The sequence below is a fragment of the Bombina bombina genome, chromosome 6, assembly GCF_027579735.1.
Source record: "Bombina bombina isolate aBomBom1 chromosome 6, aBomBom1.pri, whole genome shotgun sequence".
NCBI lineage: Eukaryota > Metazoa > Chordata > Amphibia > Anura > Bombinatoridae > Bombina > Bombina bombina.
Window position 1 is genome coordinate 466,786,075 of NC_069504.1, and position 14,380 is coordinate 466,800,454.

At 36.1% G+C, this 14,380-nt stretch overlaps 1 protein-coding gene across 3 annotated transcripts in view; it reads right to left on the reverse strand.

The window, feature by feature from the left end:
• The window catches only part of MYOT (myotilin), a 206,454-nt gene that overhangs the window by 86,110 nt on the left and 105,964 nt on the right, over positions 1-14,380 (reverse strand). For all 3 annotated transcript variants that reach the window (XM_053717252.1, XM_053717253.1, XM_053717254.1), the window contains one exon: positions 11,255-11,821. In XM_053717252.1, the coding sequence (XP_053573227.1) occupies positions 11,255-11,821 (567 nt within the window). The remainder of the gene's footprint in view (positions 1-11,254; positions 11,822-14,380) is intronic.

Genomic DNA, 14,380 nt, shown 5'->3' on the forward strand with positions numbered 1-14,380 from the left:
GTGCTCCAGACAGGAGCACACTACTTATCTAGATATCTTTTCAACAAAGAAAATCAAAACAAGAGAACAAAGTAAATTTAATAATAGAAGTAAAGTGGAAACATTTTTAACATTTTATTCTCTATCTGAATTATGAAAGAAAATGTTTGGGTTTCATGTCCCTTTAACCAGAAAATCCCCCTATCTTATTTACAGCACAGGAACTATTTATGCTCTCTCTCCTCAGAAGCACAAAAAAAGTAAAACTGGTTGTAATTTGTTACACACTTTCACCTATTTAACAATATTCTAATACATTATAAAGACTTTTATAATAAAGCAACTTTTCATTATAATTTCATTATATATTTTACCCAGTTTTCTTGTTTAAAGGGCCATAATACCCAAATGTTTAAACACATGAAAGTGATGCAGTATAGCTGTAAAAAGCTGACTAGAAAATATCACCTGAACATCTCTATGTAAAAAAGAAAGATATTTTACCTCAAAAGTTCTTCAGTAGCCACATCCCATTGTAAAGGATTTCTAAGCAGCATATCAGTATGTCTGTCCCGGGACAGCCGAAGGGATGAGCCTCGTGCACTCTCATGTTATTTCCCTATTCAGTGTAAGGAAGTTTAGAATGAAATCTCATGAGAGTTAAGTCAAATCTCATGAGATCACAGTAAAAGAGTTCATGACCTCAGCACTGCTGATGCTGATTGGCTGCTGTTCATTTCTTCATTTTTTTTATTTTTTTTTACCTGCAGCTGGGCAGCAGCTGAGTATAACTTTTTGCACAGAACTTACTCTGCTGAACTGAGGAGATTGTGAGGTAAAATATCTTCTTTTTTTACATAGAGATGCTCAGGTGATATTTTTACAGTTATACTGCATCAGTTTCAAGTGATTTAGCATATGAGTATTATGTCCCTTTAAGTAAAAAATGTTCTGGGGAATTCCGGTGGGCGGGGCCACTGGAAGGCAGCAGCAGAACAGAGCTCCGCAATTTCTCCTCAGAAAAAACATTTAAAGCTGCTTTACCGGTCACCCCCGTGATCCCTTCTTAACAGACAAGCAGACGACATTGCCGCCGGCATACTCTAGCTGAACTCAGCACACGCAGGACATTTAGATCGGTCCTGGTAAATGGAAGGATCGCGGCATGGAAGGATCGCGGCAGTGGTATATTGGACAGAGGCCCCAGAGATCCCTGCTGCAGTCTGCGTCTCGGCTGAGACTTACAATCCCTGGCGGTCTTCTAGAAGGGAGAGGAGGGGACAACTTGCTGGCATATGCTGGGATACTGTCACGGACACCGGCCGTGAAGTCTGTGTGGGGCTGAAAATTGGAGGCAAGCATCCACCATCTTGAGACACGATCTCACACATCACCTCAGGACTCTCTACACTGCATCCTAAGTAACGCTGCGGTTCACAGCAAGTACCCTATGCTTTTGTAAGAGGTGGAGGACAGAAGATAAAATGCACTGCTAAAGTGAGCTAAGGTAGTGGTTTCATAAACCAAATAACAACTTTCATTAACACGCTGACATCAGCTGCATTTATACAGGACATCCCGCGTTTCAAAGCATTACTCACTCCTTAGATCTTTGTTACTGGTCATCATAAACTGACTGCATATGGGGGAGTATGGTGGAGATGCTTTATTTGCTGGCTCTTACCCTCGTGGCATTCTAAGTACAGCTACAGGCAGGGAATACTATACACTGGGCCCCACGCCTCTTAGCCCTAGTCGATTCAACTATAACAGAAGTACTGAGCAAGGAGAGGTTGCTATATACCATCCAGAACACTCACACATTGCTCTGAACCTGCTGATACAGCAGGGTGACTGCATATTCAACTTTTGCAAGTGTTACTGCGCTAAGTGAGCTAACAGCACCATCTAGTGGCCTGCAGATATTATATCATCTGAAGAAGAATATATTTAAAAATTCTTGCCTCTGCTCTATGAAAGTTAACAACTACTTTCAAAGGCTGTCTCTGTCTATGAAAGACACCATGAGCCACAGATCTAGGACACAATATAAGAAGCTAAAGCATGCTGCTGACATCCATGCCACAAACTCCTCTCAACTGGAAAAATGGCAACAGCTCTTCAGGAGATCACAGTTCTCTACTGCAGAAACTAAAAGCTTTCTTCTTGCCTAAAATGGACTCTCTGTAGGCTGGGGTAGTTACCCTGACTAGTGAAGTAAGATACTTTTACGCACGCCTCACAGTTGCAGAACAACAAATTTCTGGAGTAGAAGACAGGCAGCAAGAATCAGTCAGAGGTCTCCATAAAAAAATCTCCTTAAACAAAATCAATACCTACAGGATAAAGTGGAGGATTTGGAGAATTGTAGCAGGCGAAACAAAAAAAGCATCGTAGGAGTGCCAGAAACAGTCAAAGATAAAGAATTACTAAACTTTGCAGCTTCTACCCTTCCCAAGTTGCTTGGGATGTCACCAGAGTACCTACCATTAGATATAGAGAGGTCACACCGCATGGGACCTGATAGGCATCTTGAAAATTCAAAAGAGAGGCCTCGTCCAGTCATCTTCAAATGCCTGAACTACCAGGATAAGCTGGCTATATTAAGGGCTTACAGAGCTGCAAAAGAGATCAAATATGAAGACCATCACGTCCTGCTGTTCCAGGACTTCTCTGTAGAGGTAACCAGAAGACGCAAAGACTTTTCACCGCTTTGCTCCCAACTATATGAACAGGGTTGGCAGCTTGCCCTCTTGTACCCCGCCAAATTGAGGCTCCAGACAACCTCGGAACTCAAGATCTTCTATTCGCCTGCAGAAGTACAGGCCTATCTGGTCTCAGAAAGAAGGCAGGATAATGGCTGAGGCTACATTGCTGAGTATCTGTAACACATTTTTTAGCCTATGTATTGTTATACAATGTATGCTAGGCCTTTTTTACAGGTGTTAATTTAATTTCTTCTGATACTCTTTACATTAGAGGGTCCACACAATTTTATATGCACTTTACTGTTTTATTATCTCAGCATCCTGTTAGGCCTTAACTACACGTTCAATACTCATAACCTAGATGTGCCACACAGACTGCACAGGGAACATACTTTGCACTACTTAAGTTTTTCACACCGCTATCTCTATATGGGATGGTACAGGTTTTCTCCCCCATTGTTTTATTAACTTTATGCTATCAAGAAAGGCATGTCTCCCATAGTCCTTCAGTGCGTTTATATGAATCGCACAATACCTTGATGACTCTTGGTTCCCAATCACATATGGTTGGTCCCATGCAGCTATTGCCTACGCTTTCTGGGAATAACTCACAATTGCACCTCTTCCATCAAAACTATTACTTAAACCCATTTATATATGAGGTCTTCAATGTCATGTTGAAAATTGCTGGTTTCATTCAGAAGTTGTTATCTCATGCTGCTTGTGTTGTTGTGCTGTGGTGGACGATGTTGTACCTATTTCAAAATACAGTTTTTTCCTCTAATTTCTACCAGGTTGAAGCCCGGATGCCTGCATCTTTGCCCTCCACAGACCATAAATACTGGGAACATATCCCTTTTTTGTGTCACCTAAAAGTGAGTCTCATCACCTACCCCATTTACCTCTCAAACTCATTAGTGTTAGACGCGATGGGTTATACACTCCTTTCAACATTCTGTTCTCAGTGATACTTAGTTTAAGTAACCAGATACTTATAGGAGTAGAGGGTATCTATGTCCCAACCTGAATCTATTTTCTAGATAACTCAAATGGTTCACACCTCTCAACATCCCTATTTAACAACCTTGTGCTTGTCTATGTTTACATCATGCAACTTTTCACACTGATTTTGTTATTGTATGGCTATACATCTTAAAGTAACTTTGTGGAATGTACTGGGCATTATGTCACCTGCAAAGAGAGGCATGATTTTACAACAGTTAAAAACACTACACATAGATACAGCGCTTCTTCAGGAAACTAAGTAATTTGCAGAGGAACATGAAAAATTAAAAACTCGTTGGGTGGGACAGATATTATTTTCTGATACAGAGGGTAGAAAAAGGTGGTAGCCATTTTGATAAGAAAGGGCCTTTCGATATCCTTCTCACGTGTCAAAGTCGACAAGAAGGGCAGATATATTTTAGCTCTCTTACATGTCAGTTCCCTTACTTATATGGTCTGCAATGTTCATGGCTCCAATTTTGGACGACCCTGCTAGCAAAAATGACAACATATGATGCTCCTATAATTATGGGGGGAGACTTTAATCTGACTCAGACACTGCCACTGGACAGGTTTAGAGATCCTACCATAGCCAACACCCTAAAAAACCCAGGCCAGATATCAAAGAAAAAGTGACATTAATTAAATCTTTTAAGGACACTCTAGATCTTGTAGCTGTGTGGAGAGAGCAGAATCCACTCAGTAAAGACTACACTTGTCTATCCAAATCGCATAATATGCTGTCAAGGATTGATTACTTCCTAACATCCTCCATACTAACACCTCAAATCCATCATAAATCTATAGGCCAAGTAACGATCTCAGATCATGCCCCAATTACCTTTATACTACAACCATCACCTATTAAGACCCCAGAAAAAAACGTGGAGATTTCCTTCTTATCTTTCTGGTAACGTAGACTTTCGGCAACACCTTAAAACCTCCTGGATGCATTACTCATCAGACAATGTCCAACACAATAAAAACCCAGACCTGTTCTAGCATGCCTCGAAGGCGGTGATGAAGGGGTGTATAACGTCCTTCACAGCACATTATAATAAAAACCTCAAACGGGTAGATAACGAATTCCTTTCAAACCTCACAGAAGCATATAACAAATATCTTTCCGATCCCACACCCCTATCTAGGCGCAATTATTATGACATAAAACAAACCAGAAATAGCCCAGCAAGACAATAAATGTAACATTCATGGACAGGGACGCTATTTTAGACACGGTAATAAATCAGGTAAACTTCTGGCAAATTTAGTCAAAGCATACAGTCGGAAATCCTACATAATGGACATTAATTCCCAATCTCCCCTAACCTCAGAAACCAAAGAAATGATGTCAGAATTTGTAAATTACTACACTTTTCTCTATGCCAGTCAGAGGGTTAACATGGAAGTAAAACAACATTTCTGGAACTCTATACGGCTCCCCACATTGTCAGACGAGCAAATATCACTTATCAACGCTAGCATGCACACGCAGGAGGTTACTAGGGCTATACGTAATGCCAAACTGGGGAAGGTAGCGGGCCCAGACGGATTGCCCTCAGAAAACTTTGAAGTGACGAAATAGTGCCTACCCTTTCCTCTCTATACACAGCTTATCTAGAAAGAACCCCGCAGGTTAATTGTAGATTCTCAGAAGCAAATATTTTTTATTACTTAAACCGAATAGGGATCCCACTAATACATCCTTATATCGCCCAATCTTGTTACTGAATGAAGATGATAAATGATAAATTACTAACCAAAATACTAGCAGATAGGTTAGAACAGGTTTTTTTTGTTTGTTTTTTTCTTTAAATATTTTTATTAAAGTTTAAGAAACATAGGTACAGACATTTTTTACCTTCTTAGATCAAAGACAAAGTCACAAACTTAATACAATAATCAATGGTATGATCAACCTAGGTACATAGACGTACAGTCCAACCATAATATTACTAAACAGTGAGGCCACAATATATGGCTAGAAAACATAACGCAAATGATACATAACCTCACTTTGTGACATATATATTAGTATACATTAATGTATCTCCCATCACAAGATAAAGCCACTTTTGGACTTCAATCGACAATTAGATCACTTATAAGAGGAAATAAAGATTAAGTTACTCCGGCCCTTTTGAGACCACAGGAATATTGCAGTTCAGATAGTGGGAGACAAAATATTTAAAGGATTGATGAACAAGATTTTAACTTATAAGATAGACCACCAATAACATCTTATATCGTAGAACCTATTGTCAACCTATATGAGATTAGTGATGTAGCTTGGGAAAATAGCATGAGTGGCAATGACAGCCAAGCCACATTTTTAAAGAGATAAGACCAAAGGGGTAAGTTAAACCTGGGAGTCAGGGGACTGATTATTAATGAGTCCAGTAGCGCGGCTTATAGCTTAAAATTTGATAGCTCAGGTTACCTCAATAATTAACTAAATTTTAAAGAGACTAATAGAGAATAAGTCGGCTTTGTGAGTGATATATAAAATAGCCAATTATCTGATGTGTTGGGTCTATCTTGCCACGCCACTTTTCAGGATAGATAGCTCTACGCTCACTTCACAACATATCCGTAAGTATGTAGAGAATAATCTCTCCTCACTTCCATAATTAAAACTAAAATTGTGTGCCGCATCGTCTCGGCCGCTGACGATGCAGCAACAGTAAAAAATCTCATTAACAGTGGGGGAAAGAAACCATTCAGCAGTGAAGCAAGCATATAGATAAGTCTTACCCATTATGTATGGGTAAGGTAATGGAAGCCATAAGAATCCTTTATGGACATTAGGTTTAATTACTTAGGGGTAACTCCTGAGCTAACTATACTGATATGTTTTATCAGTATGTCTGTAGCTAACTACAGGGATCACTAGTGTGTCCCCCCCCATTATATAATTATAGGTAAATAGTAAAAGTAATGACAAGCAGTTGAATATACAGCTGGTCAGATATCCTACATTCTCATTTTTAATATGGGAATATATATTTATATATATATATATATATATATATATATATATATAAAAAAAAAAACAGGAAAAGAACAAAAGGGAGGGGCAACCCCCAAACTAGCACCTTACCTTGGGAACCTCCTTGCACCAGATTAATTTTTATTTACCTTCATCTGCACTCACTACAAATTAAATCCTGGTATAGCTGGTGTGCTTCTTATCTATCTATCTATCTATCTATCTATCTATCTATCTATCTATCTATCTATCTATCTATATATATATACACAGTATATATATATATATATATATATATATATATATATATACATACACATATACAAACAGTAATACTACTAAAACTAAAGATATCTAAGGAGGTGGAGTCTCCATAGCTTAATAAACATCATTATGTATCCCATGGTGCTAGTTAGTATCCACATGTATAAACAGGTTAGCACAGGTTTTATCCTCCATTGTAGACTCTGACCAAACAGGATTTGTCAAAGGCCGATCGTGGGTAACTAATATTAGGAAAACTCTAGCAATTACATAACATTACTGGTACAACACTCATTCCCCCAAGCCTTCTAATTTACAAGAAGCGTGCCTTTTAGCACTGGATGCTGAAAAGGCATTTACAGGAAAGAGTGGGACCATTTGCACTACAGGTTATTTTTCAGAATTTCTTCAAAGGCTATATAGGGCATCTCTGATAATTAATGGCAGGCTCTCCCCTTCCTTTGAATTGCAGAGGGGTACGAGACAGGGGTGTCCTCTTCCCAATTATTGTTTGATCTAGCACTACAAAGGTACTAAAATTGTTTGAACTGCTATTATTTCTAGGCAACCCAAATAGTAACTTAAACAAACTCCTAAATGCTATTGATAATTTTGTCACCTTCTCGGGTTACAAAGTCAATATTGACAAATCTGAGGTTACCTGATTACAGAACCTACAAAACACCACACTGCTAAACTTGGGACTTAAAATCACGGATGGCTCATTTAAATATTTAGGTATACATATACATGTCAATCCCAATAAACTATACCACCTTAACTTTAAGGACACTATCAAGAATATTAAACTTCTACTCTTGGGTTGAGCGAAGTTACCAATTTCCCTCTCAGGTAGGGTCAATCTTTTTAAGATGGTCGCGCTGCCTAAACTTCTTTATCCTTTGCAGACACCAATTCGTTGCAATTCACTTTGTGACAGTTTATATGGAAGGGGAAAAACATAGAATAGGGAAAACTTATCTATCTATGCCATTAAGTAAGGGTGAGCTTCACCTTCCAAACATTTTGTGGTATAATTGGGCGACACTAACAAAACTAACATGAAACTGGCTAGTCAGGAATAACCACTTCACAGTCCCTGTTCTCAAGGCTTGCCTCACTAATCCAATACATCTAGCATTTCTCCCCCACGCAGATTTAACTTCATTACCAATACATATACAGAATCATATATTATACAGGGATCCTTTGAGGGCATGGGCCAAAGTTTGCAGATTGTGGGGAGTGCAGCAATCTGTGAGTAGATATTTACCAATCCAGTGCAATTAGCAGTTTTTACCTGTCTACACCACGGAAACCTTTCGATTGTGTCAGCAGAAACATCTCACTGCACTCAAACAATTAGTTACCCGTTAACACTGGAAATCAAAAAATTTGAAGAATTGCAAAATGTATTTGGTCTCCCTAACAATCATAGATTCGCATATTTCCAGTTTAGACATTACATAAATAAGTTGAAATCTGATGGCTTGCTCACTACAGAGCCAACAAATATTGATAAGCTATGCATGCTAGCAAAGTTAGGATCTTACAAAATTACCAATACATACAATCTCATACTCCAACATTATGAAGGCTCTGCTATGCAACCGATATGATCAAAATGGTCTGGTTACTCTAACTTAACGGTAGACGAGGAACTCATTAATGCTAGCTTCAATAAGATACAGACAATAACTATCTCAGCAACCTTGAGAGAGTACCACTTAAAAATTCTGCAACAAGCCTATATAACTCCTGGTCATCGCTCTAAATGGGTACCCGGGGCTAAAAATATCTGTACGAAGTGTAGTTATGACGCACCTGATTGGATTCACTTGTTTTGGGAAAATCTTCTACTGGCTGACCAAATTGATTAAAACACAGATATGCCCTTTCATTTCAGCATGTTACCTTTTTAATATCAACAGAAAGGAAGCTTAGTTATGATACCTTTATTTCTATAGCCTTTGTACTGGCAAAACAACTCATTTTAAAAGGTTGGGCAAGTAATAAACCCCCCCTTTTTCAACAACTTATTAGAAAAGTTCATTCTCAGATGCTGATTGAACAGGCAGATGCAAAAGGTGACCCAGAGAGGAGGATTAAACGGTTTATGAATAAATGGGAAGCTTATTTATTATATTTACCAGTCACTGTTAGAGATAGAGTCATCCACCCATTTAGAAACAGTCTTTTTATTTTAAATAAGAGTCTTAAAGGCAATTGGTGTTTTTCTGACCACAATAACTAACTATATCCTGACTATGTTTGAGTCAGTTGCTGGTTAGATATCCCCTTCCCCTCGTCTCTCTTCTTCCCCCCCCCCTCCCTGCCTTTAGACTCTGGTCTGTGGAGGGGGATCTGGAGGCACTCTGGGTAAGTTAATATATGTGTTTATAATGTTTGTGTTTAATGTTTGTATTTCAAAGATCTTTGAAAAATGTTATCTTGACCATTCAATGACGAGCATATAGACCTGCTCTTATTTTGCCGGACTATAATTATCTTAAAAAGAAAAACTCTTGAAGTAACAGCATAATGAAACTACTATTTTCCTGGTGATTGCTAATGTCACAATATGTTTTTTTTACTAGAAATTTTGAAAAGTGAATCCAAACCATTCATTGACAGGCATAAAGACCTGCTCTTAGTTCGCCGGACTGTATTTATCTTACAAAAGAAAGACTCTTGACTCTATGAAGCAACAGTGCAAATAAATTACTACTACCCGGTTATTGTAACTTTCATAACATGCATGAGATCTAGCTTTGTGGAAATAACAAAGTATATGTATCATTTTTGTATGGTCTGTTGTGAATGTAATGGATCTTATTACTATAAATAAAGTTATAAAAAAAAATTGTTCTGGCCCTAAAAACGGAAAGAGCACATAGCAACAAGTCTAACCTTGCAAGATTATGTATCTAATTTGAAGATTTATCAAATAATTTCTGCTTAAACCAAACAATCAATATTTTGTTAATGTAATGACAGTTGCAAGCCTTGGCTTCTGTAGACACAAATTTGGATTGGCTTCTCCAAATAAGGCAAATGACAACTTGACCAGTAAAAAACATCTGCATCAAACAATGTGTTAATCTGTAAGAATGATTGTTAATCTACTGGAAGACAGCAGAGAAGCGTTGCAACTACAAGGTGATACTGTTCCTTTTTAATTTAGTTCTTTAAAATCATGTGAGTATTTGGTAATGACAATTAGCAATAATTAGCCATAAGCAGAAACAGTATTTAAAATGATTCATTCTGGAAAAAATAGCACTTCTGCAAAGAACTCTATCTATCATCATCTATCTGTCTATCTATCATCTATTTATCTATCTATCATCTATCTGTCTATCTATCTATCTATCTATCTACTATCTATCTATATATCTGTCTGTCTGTCTTTCTGTCTATCTATATATCATCTATCTATCATCTATCTATCTACCTTTCTATCTATCTATCTATCTATCTATCTATAATCTATTTATCTATCTGTCTGTCTATATATCTTCTATGTATCCATCATCTATCTATCTGTCTATCTATATATCATCGATATATCTATCTATCTATCTATCATCTATCTACCTATCTATCTATCTATCATCTATATATCTGTCTGTCTATCTATCTATCTATCTATCTATATATCATCTATGTATCAATCATCTATCTATCATCTATATATATATATTATATGTCTGTTTATCATTTATCTATATCTCTATCTATCATCTATTTATCTATCTACTATCTATATATAAGTTATCTATCTGTCTGTCTATCTATCTATATATCATGTATCTATCTACCTTTCTATCTATCTATCATCTATTTATCTGTCTGTCTATCATCTATATATCTATCTATCATCTATGTATCCATCATCTATCTGTCTGTTTGTCTATCTATCTATATATCATCTATCTATCTATCATTTATCTATATATCTATATGTATATCTATCTATCATCTATGTATCCATCATCTATCTATCTGTCTGTTTGTCTATCTATCTATATATCATCTATCTATCTATCTATCTATCTATCTATCTATCTATCATTTATCTATATATCTATATGTATATCTATCTATCATCTATGTATCCATCATCTATCTATCATCTATATATGTATTTTATGTCTGTCTATCATTTATCTATCTCTCTACCTATCATCTATCTACCATCTATTTATCTATCTATCTACATACCATCTATTTATCTATCTGTCTATTGTCAGCCTCATAATCTTTTTTATGTTGCTCTTTTCACAAATGAACACTGTATAATACTCACTGAGATCTGGCTGTAGTGTTACATTTTCCGTCACTGTAATCATTCATGGACGGTAATACTGAACAGAGAAAAGCAGCTGGTTGCTCCTTGTATGGATTAGAAGCTTTTTCTTTACATAATGTGTTAGCTGAGGATTGTGATGATAACTGATCTGGTGCTTCTACTTTCTCAGAAGATGACAATGTAGTGGTTGGTCTTGTTCCTTGTGAGCTGAATGAGTATGACAAAGATGACGGCGGATCATTCGAACTCTGTGGCTGAATTGAAATAGAAGATTTCTTGGGTGACGTTCTCGGAAGAGTAGCTGCTGTGTTACCTTTAAGTACAGATTCTGACTGACATTTTGGTTGTGATTGTATAAAATGCTTTGGACGCTCATAATTAAACATAGATGGTTGGTACATTGAAGAAACAGAAGGAAGTGTGGTAATGTTCATACTTTCAGGGTGATTTATATGTTCCGTTGTTTTTGAAGGTGTGGATGGTTGGTAAAATTCTGAAGAATACTTTTTCCCTTCTACTGTGTTATTATCAGACTGATGAGCAAGCTCTTTAGGTTGATCACTCCTGAGACAAAAAAAAAATAGATCAATTAAATTAAGTTTTTTCCAAAACATTATTTCTAGTTTAGAAATTTGCAATATAGTGGTAAAATGTTGCCTGTGAAAAAATGGTAGAATTTCAAAAACGTACTATTAGAAACTTTAATTCAGTAACCAAAAGCACACCTATTTCTATGTTATTCTAGAAACATAGAATTTGACGATAGATAAGAGACAAAAGGCCCAGCAAGTCTACCTATTTTACATGTTACTGTTTTCTTATTATAGCCTTATGCATGACCCAGGCATTTTTAAATTTATTTACAATCCCTGTGTTTACCACCTCTATTGGAAGTTTATTCTATGAATACACCACCTTTTCTGTAAAAAATGCTTCCTCTCCTGAATCTGCTGACCTCTCATTTAAGATTGTGGCCCCTTGTTTTGGTATTTCTTTTTTGTGGAAAATGGTGTAAGTTCCCACTTATTAAGTCCTTTCATATATTGAATATTTCTATCATGTCACCTTTTTCCCTTCTGCTATTTCTGTATCTCCTTTCACTACTCTTTCATCATCAGTCGTTAGTCTAACTATTCCTCCCCTAGTTCTCATTTTATACGCCTACTTTATACAATGTAATTGTCTTTCATGCGGTGGGTCTTGGGGGTTTCTAGGGCTTAAGGGAGCTGAGACTGAGGGATTTGAATATTTAAAGGGACAGTCAAGTCCAAAATAAACTTTCATGATTCAAATAGGGTGTGTCATTTTAAACACATTTCCAATTTACTTTTATCACCATTTTTTCTTTTTTCTCTTGGTATTTTTAGTTGAAAGCTAAACCTAGGAGGTTCATATGCTAATTTCTTAGACCTTGATGGCCGCCTCTAATCTGAATGCATTTTGACAGTTTTTCACCACTAGAGGGCATTAGTTCATGTGTTTCATATAGATAACATTCAACTCACGCACGTGAAGTTACCTAGGAGTGAGCACTGATTGGCTAAAATGCAAGCCTGTCAAAAGAACTGAAATAATCGAGAGAACTGATGGACTTTTATTTATAAAATAAATATTTTCTCTCTGAAATAAATGTACTTAACTTAATTTGATAGAGATGACAGGGAACTGTTTGCTACTTGGCACTATGTAAGAAAATATTATGTAATAACTAAGCAAACACTGTACATGATTTATTGTTGTATGTTATTCTTGTCAACCTTAATAAAGCTTGTTTAAAACCAAAAAAAAAAAAAAAAAGAACTGAAATAAGGGGGCAGTCTGCAGAGGCTTAGATACAAGGTAATTACTGAGGTAAATTATGTATTTTTTATAACTGTTGATTATGCAAAACTGGGGAATGGGTAATAAAGGGATTATCTATAATTTTAAACAATAACAATTCTGGTGTTGACTTTCCCTTTAACCCCAACCCAACTGCTTTAAATGGACAGTCTAATTAATTTTTTTATTGTTTAAAAACATAAAAAGAATCCTTTGCTACCCATTCCCCCAGCTTTGCACAACCAACATTGTTATATTAATATACTTTATAACCTCTAAATAAAGATGAGATTTTGAGATAAACTTTGGGTCTAAAATATCAGGGTTTGGAACCAAATAAATGCTATAGCTGAACAAAGTCTGAATATAAGTATGGTAACAATGATATGCTTATCCTACCGGAGATTAAAATTCAACAACCGAAATAACCATGTTGTTACAAATAAATGTCTAGAGGCTGTGACAGCTATAAAATATGAGCATATTGCATAGATCATCCTTTGATTTCAATATTGAATACATTCTCAACAGCAACAACCTAAATCCATATAATCAGATTTAAATAGTCCCAAAAATGTAACAATGCTTCTATGTAACTATAAACATCATCTATCAGATTCATTCTCCATGTACGGAATTAGAAACTCCAGCCCTGATATTTCATTCCACATACAGCACAGGTTGCTTCATGTCTATAAATAACCATAAAATAAAGCAAATTGTGTCAAATTTGACATCATAACATGGTGCTAAAACACAGTAAACATTTGAAAACCTTGCATTTAGATATATTTCTAACAGAACTGTAGATTGTTGTAGAAAATACATTTGTATGTGACTTTAAAACAGAAATTAAGACAGCTTTTATTTAGATGAATAAACTGTAAATAATGAGCACAGCATGGAAAAATATAATTGAATTGTCATATTATTGTATGTCACAAGTAGGCTTTGGATAAATTCCCCTGCAATGCATCTCATAATACACAGAGCGATTATTTTTTTTTACATTGAAAGCCACAAGCAGGTGTATAATAATACTATAAATTAAATATTATCCATTATTCTACTGTTATGGTGTATTAGGTTTATTATGTGCACTTAGCATTTTTTCAGCCTGTAACAGCATTTATAATTGTAGCTTTTTTTTATAATTTATGATTTATTTTACTGTAAAAAGGTTGTTTCACAATACATTTCCTTATTGCAGGAAAGTTTTCGCTAATTTATAAAGCACATTATTGCACTGAATACCGTATGTCATTGGTAAATGCTTATATACAGCTTATGTAACCACACATA